This window comes from Oryza sativa, chromosome 8, assembly GCF_034140825.1.
Source record: "Oryza sativa Japonica Group chromosome 8, ASM3414082v1".
In the NCBI taxonomy this organism is placed as follows: Eukaryota; Viridiplantae; Streptophyta; class Magnoliopsida; order Poales; family Poaceae; genus Oryza; species Oryza sativa.
The window spans coordinates 3637322-3653359 of NC_089042.1; the positions used below are offsets into that span (position 1 = coordinate 3637322).

The 16038-nt window shown below is 43.1% G+C and overlaps 2 protein-coding genes across 2 annotated transcripts; one reads left to right on the top strand and one right to left on the bottom strand.

Moving 5' to 3' along the window:
• Positions 1 to 695: 695 nt before the first annotated feature.
• Positions 696 to 3496, top strand: LOC136351494 (uncharacterized). Its single transcript, XM_066303665.1, has 5 exons — positions 696 to 907; positions 1767 to 1901; positions 1986 to 2033; positions 3008 to 3132; positions 3214 to 3496. Exons 1-5 carry the CDS (start codon positions 782 to 784, stop codon positions 3311 to 3313), a joined length of 534 nt encoding a protein of 177 aa, XP_066159762.1. The 5' UTR covers positions 696 to 781; the 3' UTR covers positions 3314 to 3496.
• A 2624-nt stretch (positions 3497 to 6120) lies between these two features.
• LOC4344723 (uncharacterized) lies at positions 6121 to 11196 on the bottom strand. The gene is made up of 5 exons (XM_015792704.3): positions 10277 to 11196; positions 9634 to 9670; positions 8525 to 8761; positions 8380 to 8427; positions 6121 to 6785 (listed from the first exon to the last, which is right to left on the bottom strand). Exons 1-5 carry the CDS (start codon positions 10591 to 10593, stop codon positions 6255 to 6257), a joined length of 1170 nt encoding a protein of 389 aa, XP_015648190.1. The 5' UTR covers positions 10594 to 11196; the 3' UTR covers positions 6121 to 6254.
• Positions 11197 to 16038: the final 4842 nt, after the last annotated feature.

Sequence of the window (16038 nt, forward strand, 5' to 3'; positions counted from 1 at the left end):
CCTACACGATTAACGCTGACACGGAGTGCACAAAATAGAGAATACAGCCTATGTTTCATATTACAAGTCGTTTTCTTGAAACTTTAACCACGTTTATAAATTATTATATCTGACATTAAATATATTTTGATATTTTTTATCTTGAAAATACTATTATATATATTTTATAATAAATTTGATCAAAGCTAAATTGACTTAAAAGAAAGTTAAACCGACTTATAATATAAAACAGAGGGAGTAGAAAGGAGGGGAGGGGATTACCGTGGTAGGGCCGAGAAAGTCGGATCTGAAGCGAGCGATGTGGGTAGGAAGAAGAGCAGAGCGGCAGGGGTGCGCTTGCGATGACAGTCGAAGCCGCCGCATCAGGCGGGACGCCATCCTCCTCCTGTCAAATCTCTCTCTCTCCCTCTCTTCCTCTTTCTGTGTGCCGCGCTGCACTCACAATCTCAGGATTTTAGGCAATACGTTCTGTACGCGAGATTTCCTGAGCTAAAAATAGCTATAATCTGATCCGGCTACAGGTTTAGGATTCAGAGTCCTACTACTAGGGTCTTGAGGAAGGAGATGCAGGCGGAGGAAGGAGATCAGCAGGAGGCGGTCGCTTATTGGGCCTATTGGGCCAGATTCGGCTAACCAAGAGTAGAAAAAAAGTCTAATACAGTTCGAACGTCAACCACAAAACCGGATGGATATATATGGATCGGAAATCACCGAAAACCCTGAGATTGTAAGTGCAACCGCGGCACAGAGAGAGATTTGACAGGAGGAGGAGGAGGAGGATATGGCGTCGGCGATTTCCCGAGCTGCTGCCCGCCTGCCACTTCTTCGACTGTCATCGCAAGCCCTTCTTCCTACCCAGATCGCTCGCTTCCGATCCGAGTTTGTCCAGCCTAACAAGCCCACCGCGGTAAAACCCTTTTAAATCGCTGTTCTCCGTACTCTGCAAAGCACGTTGTAGACGAAAATCATCTCTCTTATGCTCTTGTGGCTCCGTGGATTTCAACATATTTTCAATCAATAGCATAGTGAACATTTATTCTATGGCCCCCTGTTTAGATCCCTCCTCAAAATTTTTTACGCTGTCACATTGAACGTTTCAACACCTGCATGAAGTATTAAATATAGTCTAAAAAATAATTAGTTGTATAGATTACGACTAATTTGCGAGACGAATCTTTTAAGCCTAATTACTCCATGATTTGATAATGTTGTGCTACATTAAATATTTACTAATGATTGATTAATTAGGCTTAATAAATTTGTCTCGCGGTTTACTAACGGATTCTGTAATTAGTTTTTTTATTAGTGCCCAAACACCCATAAGATATCCTATATAATACCTGATGTGACACGCCAAAACTTTACACCCCTAAATATAAACACTCCCTATGTTACTAGCAAATTACCTACGCGTATAATCCAACGACAAAAAAAAAATCATGATTTACGCACTGCACTTTCATTATTTAAAGAATGTGTAGATCGACTTTTTCCGACCCCTTTAACTATATGGATTCCTTCACTACATACTTGTAAGATCTTACCAAATAATATGGACTTATTTTGTATATAGGCACTGTTCTTTTAGGGCACGCTTAAAATTTATTGAGCATGTGGGTTTCACGAACATGTAGGGCCCATACGTTAGTGATAGAGCTGGCAGATTTACTGCCGTCACCGCTACTATCTTTTAAAAGTAGTAGCGTCCTCTGGCTTTAGCACTTCCTATCAACACTAATTGTGCCACTCCATGATGTTTTTAACAGGACGGTATCAAATTAGCACAAGCTGTTTGTGACACAGAGATGAACCTGGCAAGTATTCTGTTGGTGCAGAAATCTCTTGATGAGAAACTTGCACAACACAAACTTCTTTCAAATGTTTCGCTGTTTGAGGATAAGGTTAAGGCGTGCCTCTATTGCTATTCTTTATATACGTTGAACTAGATTTTGTACCATATTTATAGCTTTTTCTTTCTCTTACAGGAAGTGAGTCAGAGGAGTGAAGAACACAGCAAACAACTGACCGTACAGGTTATTCACATAAAAAAAATACATCTATTTTGTTGCCACCCTAGTTTTTTCTACAGTGCCCCGTGGCCAAATTGGTCACTAACAAGAAAACCTTGAATTCCATCATTGTTTATTATATGAATACAAATCCATGGTAGTTCATCGCATTAGCATCAGTAACCATCTTGCTTGAAGAGTCTCTATTGAGACTTGAGACTGCAAAACCCTCAACGGGTTAAATCGTAGCTAGACAGTGTTTCTTTCTTTTTTTAAGAGAGGCACCTTTTGTTCTCAAAGGCTCGGTATTGTCACATTATAACTTATCAGGTTAAGTAAATTTCACAAAACTACAGATATGTTAGATCCAACTATTACAAAACTACAGATTTAATGCATTATATCACAAAACCGCAAATTTAGCGTCAATTTTTTATTAGAAAACTACATATTTAAGGCAAAGTATCGTATAACGACATATTTTATATCGATATTATCATAAAACTATAGATTTTTAGAGTTCAAATCGATTTTAGAGTTCAAATCCCTAGCACTATTATTATGTTATAGCTATGAACGTTTTAGTTTTGTGATTCAATTGGTACTAAATCTGTAGTTTTGGGATAAATTTACAACTTAATTTATAGTTTTGTAATAATGTGTCTTATAAATCTGTAGTTTTGCGAAATTTACTTCACTTTTTTTGTGAAACAAACACATCAATAATATGAAATTTCTCAACATTCCTCAAAGGAATAATTGTTAAGTTCTAGAGGGGGTTGGCTCCTGCAATTTGCTTCCTTTTCAACGAAGGCTTTCACAACTTGCGCTGTGGAAAAGTCAAAGTGCATAAACTTGTGCTACAGCAGATAGCAATATTTGTTTACTTGTCGTTGTACATCAACAATCTATTACAGATATGTTTTTGTTCTATTCCAAGTAATACCTACGTTCATCTTCAGATCCTTCTTCAAGAACTGACATGTCTGAATATACAGGACATTCAGATGAAAAAGGACGAGTTGCTTAGTGATATTCGGAGGGTTGAGATCCTTGAAGGTACCTTACGCAGCTTGCAAAAAACTAGATTTCAGAGCCAAGATAACAACATATGTGCTCAAAGGTAAGTTACTTTACCAATTTGAATATAAAAATATTCCTTTTGCTGTGGTGTAATTTTTTTTAACCCTTTTTCAACTTGTAGGTTGAAAGGCAGCGAGGATGGCTTTACATTATGCTACTCACCTTTAGATTTCGTTTCTTCTGCTGGCTTTTTCTATGTTTATTATTATTATTATATGTAGAATGAAAGTAGCCTAATTTACAGCCCCTTCGTAGTCGGTGCTTTCAAAAATGATAAGTTTGGACCGGCCTCTTATGTATTGCATCGTGATGGAGGTTATTAATGTTTATATATTATGTAGAAAGAGAAATGCACATATCTAAGTAATTATCGTTACCATAACGAAAACGCAAATTCTGTTTTTCTTGAAGACTACGATATTAATGTTCTTTTTTTCACAGAAGATTGCTATTTATACCCTGACTATTTCCACAAATGCGATTTGACCCTCCCAAGTCTTGCATCGTAATAGTGGTTACTAAATACTCCCTCCGTTTTTCATAATGTAAGATTTTCTAGCATTGCCTATATTCAAATAGATGCTAATAAATCTAGACACATAATATCTATATGAATGTGGATAGTGCTAAAAAGTCTTACATTATAAAACGGAGGAAGTACTAATGTTGGCCAACCGTATGGCATCTCAATCAGCGTTGAGCTGGTAAACAAAACTGGACTTTGAGCGAATTGAATGTCGTCCCGTCTGAAGTAACAAACGGAACAATGAAATTATTATTTATTTGGTTTCTTTTATGCATACAAGGAAAATGATGTTATAAAATATTTTGACTTTGGTCAAAGTCAAACTACATTTATATTCAAATCTATAACTAATATAAATATTCGGATTTTTTCGGTCGTAACATCCGTCCTTCATCGCGTTTTCATCCGTCATTACGGACTAATTTTTCCTCATCCGATTCATGGCGCACCTCCCCTCCAAATCCCACATCCAATCCAACCCAAAAACAAAATCTCAATCTCAATCCCAATCCAAATACAAATTGGAATCATCACAAAATCCTAGAGAAAACACTACTAAAAGATCACAAGAACATATTTCATCAACAACAACGACAACACAAGAACATCACAAGCACAAAAATGCCGACACCGGAAGGGAAGGGTGCCGTCGTCGTTGTTGCAGGGACGCCGGGCCGCCGTTGCCTCTCCTCCCGCTGGATCCGGCGGAGGGGAGGGTGCCATCCCTGCCCGCCACCGTGGGAGGGGGAGGGGGAGGGGGAGGGTGAACGGCGCCGCCGCTGGTGGGAGAGGGGGAGCCTCCCCTCCCGCTGGATCCGGCGGAGGGGATGACGCCGCACCCGCCCGCCACCGTGCGAGGGGGAGGAGGAACGGCACCGCCGTCGGATGGGGAGGAGGAGCGGTGCCGCCGCGGCGGAGGGGGATAGGTGCGGTGTGAGGGAGCGGAGGGAGCCGCCGCCGCTGGACCTGCCCGCCGCCGCCGGATCTGCTCGCGGCTGCTGCCAACGCCGCCACCGTCGCCGGATCCGCCGCGGGAGGAAAGCGAGAGGGGGCAGAGGGAGCCGCCTGCCGCCGCCAAATCCACCCGCGGCTGCCGCCGACGCCGCCGCCACCGCCAGCGGATCTGCCGCGGGAGGGAGGCTAGAGGGGCCACCGGATCCGCCCTCAGCCATCGCCACCGCGGCCCTCGACCGTTGCCACCGCCGCTGGAGGGAGAAGAGACGGGAGGGAGAGAGGGAGGTGGAACGTCGCCGCCAGTGGGGAGAGGGAAGGGGAGCGTCGCCGCCGATGGGGGGAGGGGGAAGGCGCCGTCGCAGTCGTTTGAGAGAGAGAGAGATGGGGGAGGGGAAATGATTTAGGGTTAGGGTTAGGCTGCCGACTTTTTGTATATATATGTCCGGATCAATCGTGACCGTCGATCAGATCGGACGGCTGCGTATTCTCCCGCATCGGGCTGCCGTTCCCGGGCCATCACACAATTGGGCCATGTGTACGCTCCGCACGGATAAGTTCAGTTTTGGTCCCTCAAGTTGTCCCCGAAACTTACTAAGGCCCAAATCATTTTATTTTTCAAAGTAATTGATTTAATTTTTTTTAGATTTATAGAAATTTGTTTGGCACTATTTTAAGCCATTTAAAATTGCTAGGAAATTATGTTCAATTATTTAAACACTCAGTAGATTGTTTCAGGTCAAAATAATTATTATTTCCCGTCGGCTTCAGCTCCGCCGGAGCTGTGCACAGCATCAGAGGCCGCCGCGCATGGGTACGCCGTCGTCACAGCTCCGCCAAATCACAGCCGTTGTCGCTGCTCATTTCTAGCGCGGTATGAATCGGGGAGGAATGGGAGAAATGGTTAGGGTTTGACCGGGTATGATTTTTGTTTGTTAACGGAGAAATCTGGACCGTTCAGTCAAGATCCTACGGATGACATGCAGCCTGAGCCGACTCACACTGCTACAATGAAATCCTGGATGTTGATTTCGATCCAATGACAAAAACTAATGGCCCAGCGGGAGCTAACCGGAACCAACAAGATATTTAGCCGAAAACTCCAATATTTACTCATCATAATGTTGTGATACTTAAATTTTAATTATTAGTATTTATTTATTGTTAATAATATTAGTTTCACCCGTTGCAACGCATGTGCATATTGCTATCGTTTTATAAACCCGTAGCGAAGCACGGGCATTTTGCTAGTATAGTAATAAATTGTTAAAATGTGATGTGTTATAAAAGGGTGAAGGGAGCATACAAACTCTAATACTCACAACTGACCAATCTACACCTATAATCGAACGTCCCATTTGTGACTAAACGGTGAAATTATCAAATTAGAGGCCTCTAATTATTTTGAATAAATGCCAATAAAAATTAGTATAAACTGATGCTAAGCACTAAAAGCATAGGTTTTGCAACAAATAACCTAATTAGAAGAGAACACACACAAAAAAAAAAACAAGAAGAAGAAACCAACGACAAGAATCAAGACAAGCAACAGAAAAGGAGAAGCATCTTTATCTTGCTATGGTTTGTTTAGCTAAGAGAACCAAGGTCTAGTTTCTACAGAATTAAACTTGTCAGATATATCGGAACCACTCTTTTTCCTATACACAAGCACATAGAGATTTGCATTATTGCTCATCTCTGCATGAACCGCAGCAGCAGCATTTGAAGGTTGGGCACTTGAGGCAGCTCCTGCAGCAGCTGCAGGAGAAGGAGAAGCAGGTTGGGCACTTGAAGCATCCCCTGCAGCTGCAGGAGGAGAAGCAGGTTGAGCACTTGAACAGCCGGGATGAGAAGCAACTCATCAGACCAGAGCAGCAGCCGCAGCTTAGGTTGCAGCCAGGGCAACGGCAACTCGGTTTGCGGACCCGGATGCGGCAGCAGCAGTTGGTGGTGAAGGTGGTGGTCGTCCCGGTGCTCGCCCGGTGGTGGACCTTCTTAGGTGCGGGTTGCAGGGACTGCCGGATCTTCTTAAGCCTTGTCTTCGTTGTGATGTTCTCCATCTCGCGGATGAACTTGGAGAGGTGGCGGATGAAGTCCGGGTACAGCTCCAGGTTGCAATGGCCTCCTCCTTTGATCCATAGCGGATCGTAAGGCTCCCTCGCCAGTTTCCACAGCTCGTTACCATGCGACCAGTTCACGACATCATCATCAGTTCCCTGCCAATATCAATCGGGCATACAATGAAGTTGATACTCAGGAAATTTAGGAAAGAAATGGACACAACACGATTGTGGAGAGCGCATTAAATAAAATTTGACAGAGTAAGATAAATTATCAACATTAGATATTATAAAACCCTCATATTATTTGTCTTCAACAAAACAGGTTCGTTTGGTCAGGAAGCTGCTGTTGCATTGGTTTTAAAACTGGTCAAGGTCAAAGTGTGCGTCTGTAGAAAAGATATAGGTCCCCCAGTTTCATGGCATCATCAAAATGGTGGGAAAAGCAACGTTAATTGTTTTTACCTAATTGCCACGAAGTCATTTCATAATCTGAAAATAGGAGGCGTGGAGAGTTATGTGACAGGAAGCCAGGAAATCTAATCTAATCGACAGCTCACATGTAGGTCATGATGATCAATCTATCCACATTGATTTTATAGATGAGTAATGTGCCTCATTATGAAGTGTGATTACTTATAAGGGTTTGTTCCCTAAAAATAACTTATAAGGGATGTTTCAGTTAGAGGAGTAATGTGCCTCATTATGAAGTGTGATTACTTATAAGGGTTTGTTCCCTAAAAATAACTTATAAGGGATGTTTCAGTTAGAGCTGTCGATTACATTACATTTCCTGGCTTGGCTTCCTGCCACATAACTCTCCAGACCTCCTACTTTCAGATACCTATGCAAGTTTTGGGCCAGAAAATATGGGCCTAACCCCACAGCTGTCTTCAATGACTACACATTTGGCTTAGTCTCAAACAAACCCAGAACAGCAGAAGTTCACAGCGTGACACTGCCATAGTTAGTGGCACCTCCCACCTCCTCATATGTCCTAATGTCCAGCATGTGCTAATGCACATCAGTTGTTCTAATATTCTATGATTTATTTCTTCTTTGAGAGTCCATTCTATTTATTGTATTCCAGTCCAATGGATTAGCCTATAACTGCAGTCGTAAACTAGTTGAAGCAGTTTCAGGTATATAGTATATTACTAAAAGAAATGAGGCCGATTTCTTTTGGTCTTTACTTTAACATGTACTACCTCCGTTTTTTAATAGATGACGCCGTTGACTTTTTCTCACATGTTTGACCATTCGTCTTATTCAAAAATTTTATGCAAATGTATAAGATATAAATCACACTTAAAGTACTATGAGTGATAAAACAACCTATTACAAAATAAATTATAATTACGTAATTTTTTTGAATAAGACGAATGGTCAAACATGTGAGAAAAAGTCAACGGCGTCATCTATTAAAAAACGGAGGGAGTATAAAGGAATATATGCAACAGTACCTTACTACCCTACTATAACATCTTTTGTATAGTCATGAACTAGCTTGCTAGGACTTGAATACATTGATCGCCTGTTACTAGAACTAGTTTGATTATCTGGCTATTTCTCCAATAACCGCAACTAAGTAGCATCGGTAACCACAGCACTACCAAAGCATAAGCAGTTAATTATTCCAAAAGATTGAAAAAGCGGAAGATGCAGATTGATTTGAATGTATAACAAACTATCCAAGAGAACAGCAAATATATACAGAAAAAGATTCCTATTTAATTAGTAAGATACTTACATGAATAACAAGCACTGGGGATTTAACCTTTTTGATTTTCTTCACATTCTGCAGAGGAAAGTTGATCAGATATTAGTAAAATATAAAAAGTTACTCCTAAAGGCAACAAAGCTAAAGATTAAAAAGAATAAATCCGATATATTACTTTGTAGATGTCAAAGCAGAAAGTAAAGTTCACATGGCAAACAACTCGGAGGCCTGACAGTATAGCGCTATGAAGAACCACGCCACGCAATCTTGGTAAACGGGAAGCTAAATGCAATGTAGGTCCACTGCCAACAGATTGTCCATACAAGATAAGGTCTTCCTGACTGATTCCATACTCTGTTTCTAAGCACTGGTAAACTGCCTCAATGTCTGCATATGTATTCTCTTCACTTGGCTGCACTTCAAATAACAAGCATAAGATTGGCGCCTCAAAAGTGTGTTTCTTCAGGAATAAATCAGAAACACTTGATAGTAGTAATTCAGTACAAACGCCAATAAGGGGCAGTATTTAAAAGTTTACGTGACATCTGATTTAGCTCAAATGGACATATACCATCCAAGCAGCCATTAATATCCTATAGGCAAAAAAGAGATTCAAACACACCATGCCTAACATTACTAAGGTGGGAATTCTCCCTGTACTGAAAGCAGGTTTCTCAGCATTGATGACCGAAAATAATCAAGATAGGATGGCATTCACTTTTTTGAAACTTCAAGAATGAATCAAACAATTAAATAACAGTAAACAACTCCACTTAAATAGAGAACATGTATGTGGTGATATCCAGTGCACGACATATATTATAAAAATATAGCGCCCAAATATCTAATGGGCTGACATATTTCGACAGCAAGCATGGCTAAAAACAAAAGCTATAAGGATATAACAATAAGTTAAAAACATAGTGATGATTGCTATCATGGAGAAGCAGTTTAAGATGCACTGGCCATGCTATGCCTGAAATGGACCAGTCAGGTATGGGCCAAACTCTCTTCTGGTAGAGATACATGCAGCATATTCTTGAAAAGTGAAACTGAACCACAGTTGTCGAGGTATCTAGCATGTATAGATCCTTTCAGATTTATTACGGCAACTTTCTAATTAGGCTGCTAAAATCCTAATTATGCCTGCATTAGTCCAGGAACGCTACTAGTAAATTTTACAGCTAGTATAATAAGCAATCACTGGCCAAACTTGAATATCAACTCAGCTGTAGCATGTACATGGCATGATTTAACACAGTTCACACATGATAAATAAGTTACCTTGCCAGTAGATGCTCCATACCCAGAGTAGTCATATCTGCATACAAAATTACATAGTAAATTCCACCAGTATGTTCTCATAACTGTACCTCCAAAACATATTGAAATCATAAATTCATAATGAAAGGGGAAATGAACTGCTTCCTGGAGTAATGACTGGACTACTTATGTGATAAGATTAAGGATGCTCTGGACTAAAACCAGTGATATGCAATAATTTGAACAATTAGTGAAACTTCAGGACTGAACAGAACATGCTACAATTCATTATTGAGCAACTCCCCAAAATACCTAGTGGGGAAAAAGTAGCAGCAACTCCCCCCCTCCCCCACATACCCACCATTCCCAATTATTTGTCTGCTTTCAATTATCTCATGCTTAACAAAACCAATACATGCATTGCACACTACTACTCACAAATTTCACCAAAGCAAATTCTTCAATTACACCACAAAGCACAGTATCTCCTAACAAGGAATGCATTGCTTTGCTGCACCACAATCTCTAAGCAATTAAATAAGCATTTGATTTGACTAACAGAGTACATAAATAAAGAAAAAGACAACAGGAAAAGATGCTAGTACTATAGTATAGATAGATAGATAGATGACCAAGAAAGCAGCATGATAATGGCACCACTAACCCCATCAGATTGACCTTGAGATTGACCTTGAGCTGCACGAAGAGGTCGTAGAGCTGGCCGAGGTCGGCGGCGTTGCCGTGCGAGTAGAGCACGGTGAGGCGGGCGGCGGGGTTCCTCAGGTAGAAGGCCACCACCTTGCTCCCCTTCCTGGTGTCCACCAGCAGCACGTCCACGGCGGCGTCCCGCGGGACGCCCGACGCCACCAGCCGCCCTCCGCCGCCGCACGCCTCATCCTTCCTGACGGCGTAGGTCGCCGGCTCCGGCGGGAAGAAGGCGAACCTCGCCGCGAGACTGGACACCGTGCACCCCGACAGCATCGGATCAAACCCTCAGTCATCGACAGGCGGCCCCAAATGCTTTGCTTGCTCGTCAGAGGGAAAACCTCCCCCTCCTCCCCAAACCAACACCAGCAAGAACGATCCTTTTCAAGATGATATTTGCTTTCAATCGATCAAAACGGATCGAAAAAAGAAATTCTGGGTTTCGGAGGATCACAAGCGAATTTCCCGGAACAAAAGGCGGCGCCTGTTCTTGAACCAAAACCGATTCCAAGAAACAACAAACAGATCAAAAAATTTTCTCTCGGTGGAAAGGAAGAGAAAATCACAGCTTCCCCTTCGTCTCTTTCTCCCCAAACAACAACAACAACAACAAAAAATCAAAATCAAGAACAAACCGAATCACTCCCCAATCCAATCAATCAAGAACAAAAACAGAAGAAGAAAAAAATCAAGAACGCCTCGCTCCCGACCCTGGCCAAGAACGCATCGGGGGGGGGGGGGGGGGGGAGGGGGTGTGGGGAGGGGTTTAGCGAAGTGTCAACATGAAAAGAGCAGAGCAGCAGCAGCAGCAGCGATGGCTGCACCTGCACATTGCACAGCTAGACCTCACACTCTCACAGCCTTCAGCCAGCCACGCACGCCCCCCTGCTGCTGCTGGTCACTGCCATTTATTACTCATGAGAGAGAGAAGAGAAGAGAGAGAGAGAGAGAGAGAGAGAGAGAGAGAGGCTGGTGCTGGTGCTGCGTGGTGCGTGCGTGAGAGAGCGTGCAGTGCAGTGCAGCGCAGGGAAGGAAGAAAGCGAGCGCGTGTGTATCCAGCGTAGCAGCGGCAGATGAAGCTGAAACAGGGCAGCAGAAAGCGCAGGGGATCCCCTCACCTTTGCAAAAGATGGCTTCTTTCTTCACATTTTCGTTTTTGTTTTTTGCTTGCAACAAATCTTTTTGGTTTTTGTTCGGCTGATTGGATTCTTGCTGGATCCCCGACCAGACTTTCATTCCAGTCATTTCAGTATTCTTTTCAAGTACTTTTGAGGTGAGGTGGTTTTTATTGGTATAGTAGTATTTTTACTATCAGAATTATCGCCAACCGTTTTAATATTATTAGACGGTCTATGGTTCTTTTTAATAGACTGTAGATCCTTTAGGTGTAGAGACCAGTTTAATACATCATCTTAAAAAAAATGGTTCTTTTTAATATCGGTGATTTGATAGAGGCGCCAAAGGTAGTAATTTTATGATCGAGAATATATACAAGTTGGTAAATAGATGCTTCTTATGAGGAATGGTATACTATTGCTTAGGAATTAATTAGAAAAAAAATCAGATATTTCATGTGATAATGATGAGATTATTGTTCTTACTTAATAACGAAACTCACCGTAGGGTGAATAGTACCACCCGACGAATTATAAATACACGCATTCACCTTTTTTTTTCAATGATATGGACTAGCACAAAATTTTATTTACTTGTCTTAATATTTCTTTAAACTCTGCCACGGCACCGCTAGAGTGTGGTGTTTGTATGCTTGGAAATGCAGCCATTTACTGTAGCACAAAAAACCACAAAAAAATTAAAAAAAGAGCAATCGGAAAGGACAAAAGACAAAACCTTATTATACCTGTACTGCTTGCTACCAATACATCTGTCTGGATCACCACCTAACCCAAAATTACATGTGATCTCGAAAGGAGAATATTATGTCGACGTAAGCCGCTGTTTTCATGTGCTTTTGGAACAAAGACAAGCACCTCCTGTTAATCAAGGATAATCATCACACATCAGTTTTGGTATTATGATGGTGTTTTGAGACAGATCAGCAGCATGCTAGTATGGTTTAGGCAAGAAAGCTAGGATGTTTGTCTGTCCTTCTCTATACCAACAAGTAGTAGTAGAAGAAATCAAGAAAGCAACAAGTCTCCCTTCCATCAGAAGTTGCCAAACCATTCTCCTTTCTTGACTTTGTTCTCATCTCTTGAGCTTCAACAATTTTTGAGGGATTCTTGGCTTTCTCCCATGATTCTAGGCGTGCATATGTACATCTTTTATGGTCTAGCTAGTCTCTAGCCTCTCCCATCCACGTTGCTATATATGGACAATTTGGATGTTGCTTTAGCACTTTGTACTTTGTGTTTATATATTTTGATAATGTAGATTGAAGCCTCTCTTCTGCAGCCGAAAATTAATTTAAAAAGAGAGTTAAAATGACTTCCCTAAGTTATTGTGCACATTAAAAAAAACACTCAAAAATCGACAGTTTCATAGTTGAAAGTTCAATCACACACAGAGGCCCCCATGTCGCCTCCCGCGTGGGCGACTCAGGCGGCGGAAACCTAGCCGTCGTCGCCGCCCCTCTCCGCATATACTCTTTGCCTCGCCGCCGCCTAAGCGAGTAGCTGGCAAAGCCGGTGGCTAGCAAGGACGAAGGCGGGGGGCTCACGGTGGCGGTCACCCCCAAATCCGACGCGGCGGACCAAAAGGTGGAGCCTGATGAAGCAACACCGGCATCGAGGCGGGCGCACGGGAAGAGGTGGAGGCAGGGAAGGAGGAAGCTGGCGCCGGGGTTTGCGCTGGGCACCGCCGAATCTAGGCCAAGAGACCGGAGGCGGTGCCGACGACGATGTCTAGTTCCGGTGCTGCCGAGCTCAGATACGCAGCGGTGACGGTCTTGGAGGGGCCGAGAGACGCGAGGTGGCGGCGGCCCTCAGTCCGGTGATGAAGGCGGCCGGATCCGACGCCCCTTGGCTAGATCCGGCACCCTCCCGGTCGGAAGCGACGACGATGAGCAGCCAAGGCGAGGTGTGGGCCGGCGCGCCGTCGCCAACGCTAGGACGGCTGCATGAGGCCAGCGACGGAGGAGGGAGCCGGGCGCGTGCGACGGAGGCGGGACCTGGTGCTACGACGGAGACAGGGGGTCGGGTGCATGCCTCGTTGGTACGGAGACAATGGCGGCTACCGGCTGCGCCCACCAACGGTTGCGGGAGGCAGATTATCCTGGCAGTGGCGCAACGAAGCTGTGGGTGCTTGTGGTAGCAGCTGGCCTAGTCTGGGTTGGCAGCGCTGCGGGCGCCCACGGCAATGTCTCACGCTTGGTCAACCGGTGCAGTAGAGGATAGCGGCGGCATGGCGGCACGGCGGACTCGTGAGCCTGCCTGAGCTGTGGGTGGTGGGGCTAGGCTTGGCGACTAGAGGGATGATGTGGCGGTCTGGCGATGTACGTTGTGCGGGTGGGTTGTGTGGCTTTGGATGACGCTGGCGAAAGCCTTGGCTGGCCTTTGGTTGGCTTGATGACGGCAGCGCCATTAGGCATCGTTCCCCTCCTTGGAGGCGTCATTATGGTGTCTTCCCTCGCTATCGAGAATCTTTCCCGTGCAACGATGGTCGTTCATGGACCCCCGCGTCGAATCTCTGTAAGCCTAGCTATTCGGTGAGGCCTTCGCATCTTGGGTTCCGTTCTTGGATGTGGCGAGCGTCCAACTTCCTTCCTTTTCTTCTAGGTGAAGTCGGAGCTGCTTTGCTGTGGTGCGATGAAGCTTGGCAACGATAACACGTTGCAGTCTTCGAGGGGTGTTGGTGTTAGCTGTGTACAAGATATGGAGCTCTGACGGTTTGGGCTGATGTTCAAAGTGGACAGTCGGTGTCTTACTCATTTCTGCAATGCCTTTGGCAATAATAATGTGATAGCTATGGAGTCGAAGCTGCTATGTCGCTAGGCGACAAGCTCGGCAATGATAACACTTACCTCGCGAAGTCGAAACCTTTGTTTCGCTTACAACAAGCTTTTTATCGATGGTTGTTTTGGGCTCCGCCATTTTCGCGCAGTTTCCCCAAATTAACTGTGCATTGTAAGGTTTTGGTCATGTTTTCTCCTAAAATAGGACACCTTCTTCTTTATATAAAACGTCGGCAAAGGCCTGACCGTTCGAAAAATAGTTGAAAGCTCACTCTGCACTTTGAAAACTGAACAGAATGACATGACATCCCCAATTTGAGATTTTTCTAGTTACTAAAATTTAATCACAATTTACACATAACTCTTATATATGAAAGTTCATCAAAACAAACAAAAGTTTTTAAAGCTGGAAGTATTTCATAGGAAAGGAAAAACTATCTAAACTTGTAAGAATTTGTGGTTTTTATCAAATCAGAACGAACCAAAACTGTCAAGATCAAAATGATTCTGTCGAGATCCAACTCCACAATTTTAATTATTGGTCTTAGGTCCTACTACTATAATTCAACCCAATTAAAAATGGTAGCTGTCAAATAGTAATTCACCAAGGCACAAGTAGCTGTCATCGAATTATGTCCCTCCTAATTGTGATTTATCAATATCATTTTATTGCTAGTATAGTACACTACAAAGATACACACAAAGTACACCCTACAAGGCTGTCTTGTTTCAGTAGGGGATTCTGTGCACACACACTCTCTCAGCAGAGGATTCTGTGCCATTAAGGACACACACGGGCACATCAAATTGTACTTCTCTGAACATCTAATAAATCAAAGAAATTGTTGGGCCATGCCTAGTTTCACCATTCATCCATTCACCATTCACTCATTCATCATTCTAGAGAGAGATGCAGGGGTAGGCCATGTCTACATTCATCATTCATCCGTTCAGCATTTTTAGAGAGAGTGGTAAATCAGGTGGGCGGACAAGCAGTTTTTTTTTCTCTCTTCTAAAATTTATTATACTCTCTTCTTCCCATTTTAAGTGTAGTTGTGGGTTTATCTGTCCAACGTTTGATCGTCCTTTTTATTTAACGATGGAAAAAAAAAACCACAGCTGCAATTAAAATACCACAGAGTACTAAATAAACAGTTAAGCAGTACATGTAGTGGGATTGACAACTTGCATCCTATTCCAATTCCAGAGTGACAGAGGTTAAGTGGGTGTTTGGGAGAGAGGTTGTGTTTAGGAGAGCGGGGCTAAACCTCTCTCCCAAACACCCCCTAAGAGCAAGTTTAATAGTATAGCCCACTACTAGCTCCAAATCATCTATAGCTAATGTAATAGCCAATTCATACAATAGTTGTTTACTATACTATTAATACATGGTCCCACCTGTCATACACACATTACGTCTTGGAGTCCGTGCTGTAGCTGGCTACAGATCTGTAGCCCGCTGCTCTTCTCTTTTTTTTTTACTCTTAAAAATATGTTTATAGTTGGCTTATAGCCTGCTATTGTACCTGCTCTAAGAGAGATGTGCGGGGTAGGGGACCTTGAAGAAGCTGCAACCAACAGGTTAAGGAAGCACTTCACTTATGTGTAGGTGGCCAATAAATTTGCAAAACTTATTGCCAACGGACAAGGGGTTTCGTAGTTTTCCTCAGAAGAAAACAAGAGTAAGTTGTCAGTTTATTTATGGTGCCAGTTACTATTAATCAGTCTCCCAATTACTACTAAGAGCAAGTCTAATAGTACAGCCCACTACGAGCAAGTTTAATAGTATAGCCAACTACTAACTCCAA

Excerpts from the sequence above, each read along its gene's own strand:
- LOC136351494 (XM_066303665.1), top strand. The coding sequence starts at position 782 with ATGGCGTCGGCGATTTCCCGAGCTGCTGCCCGCCTGCCACTTCTTCGA. Across the intron at positions 2,034-3,007 it reads GCAAACAACTGACCGTACAG|GACATTCAGATGAAAAAGGA; the intron begins GTTATTCACATA and ends CTGAATATACAG. Across the intron at positions 3,133-3,213 it reads AACAACATATGTGCTCAAAG|GTTGAAAGGCAGCGAGGATG; the intron begins GTAAGTTACTTT and ends TTCAACTTGTAG.
- LOC4344723 (XM_015792704.3), bottom strand. The coding sequence starts at position 10,593 with ATGCTGTCGGGGTGCACGGTGTCCAGTCTCGCGGCGAGGTTCGCCTTC. Across the intron at positions 8,762-9,633 it reads ATGGAGCATCTACTGGCAAG|CCAAGTGAAGAGAATACATA; the intron begins GTAACTTATTTA and ends TTTGAAGTGCAG. Across the intron at positions 6,786-8,379 it reads CCCCAGTGCTTGTTATTCAT|GGAACTGATGATGATGTCGT; the intron begins GTAAGTATCTTA and ends TGATATTGGCAG.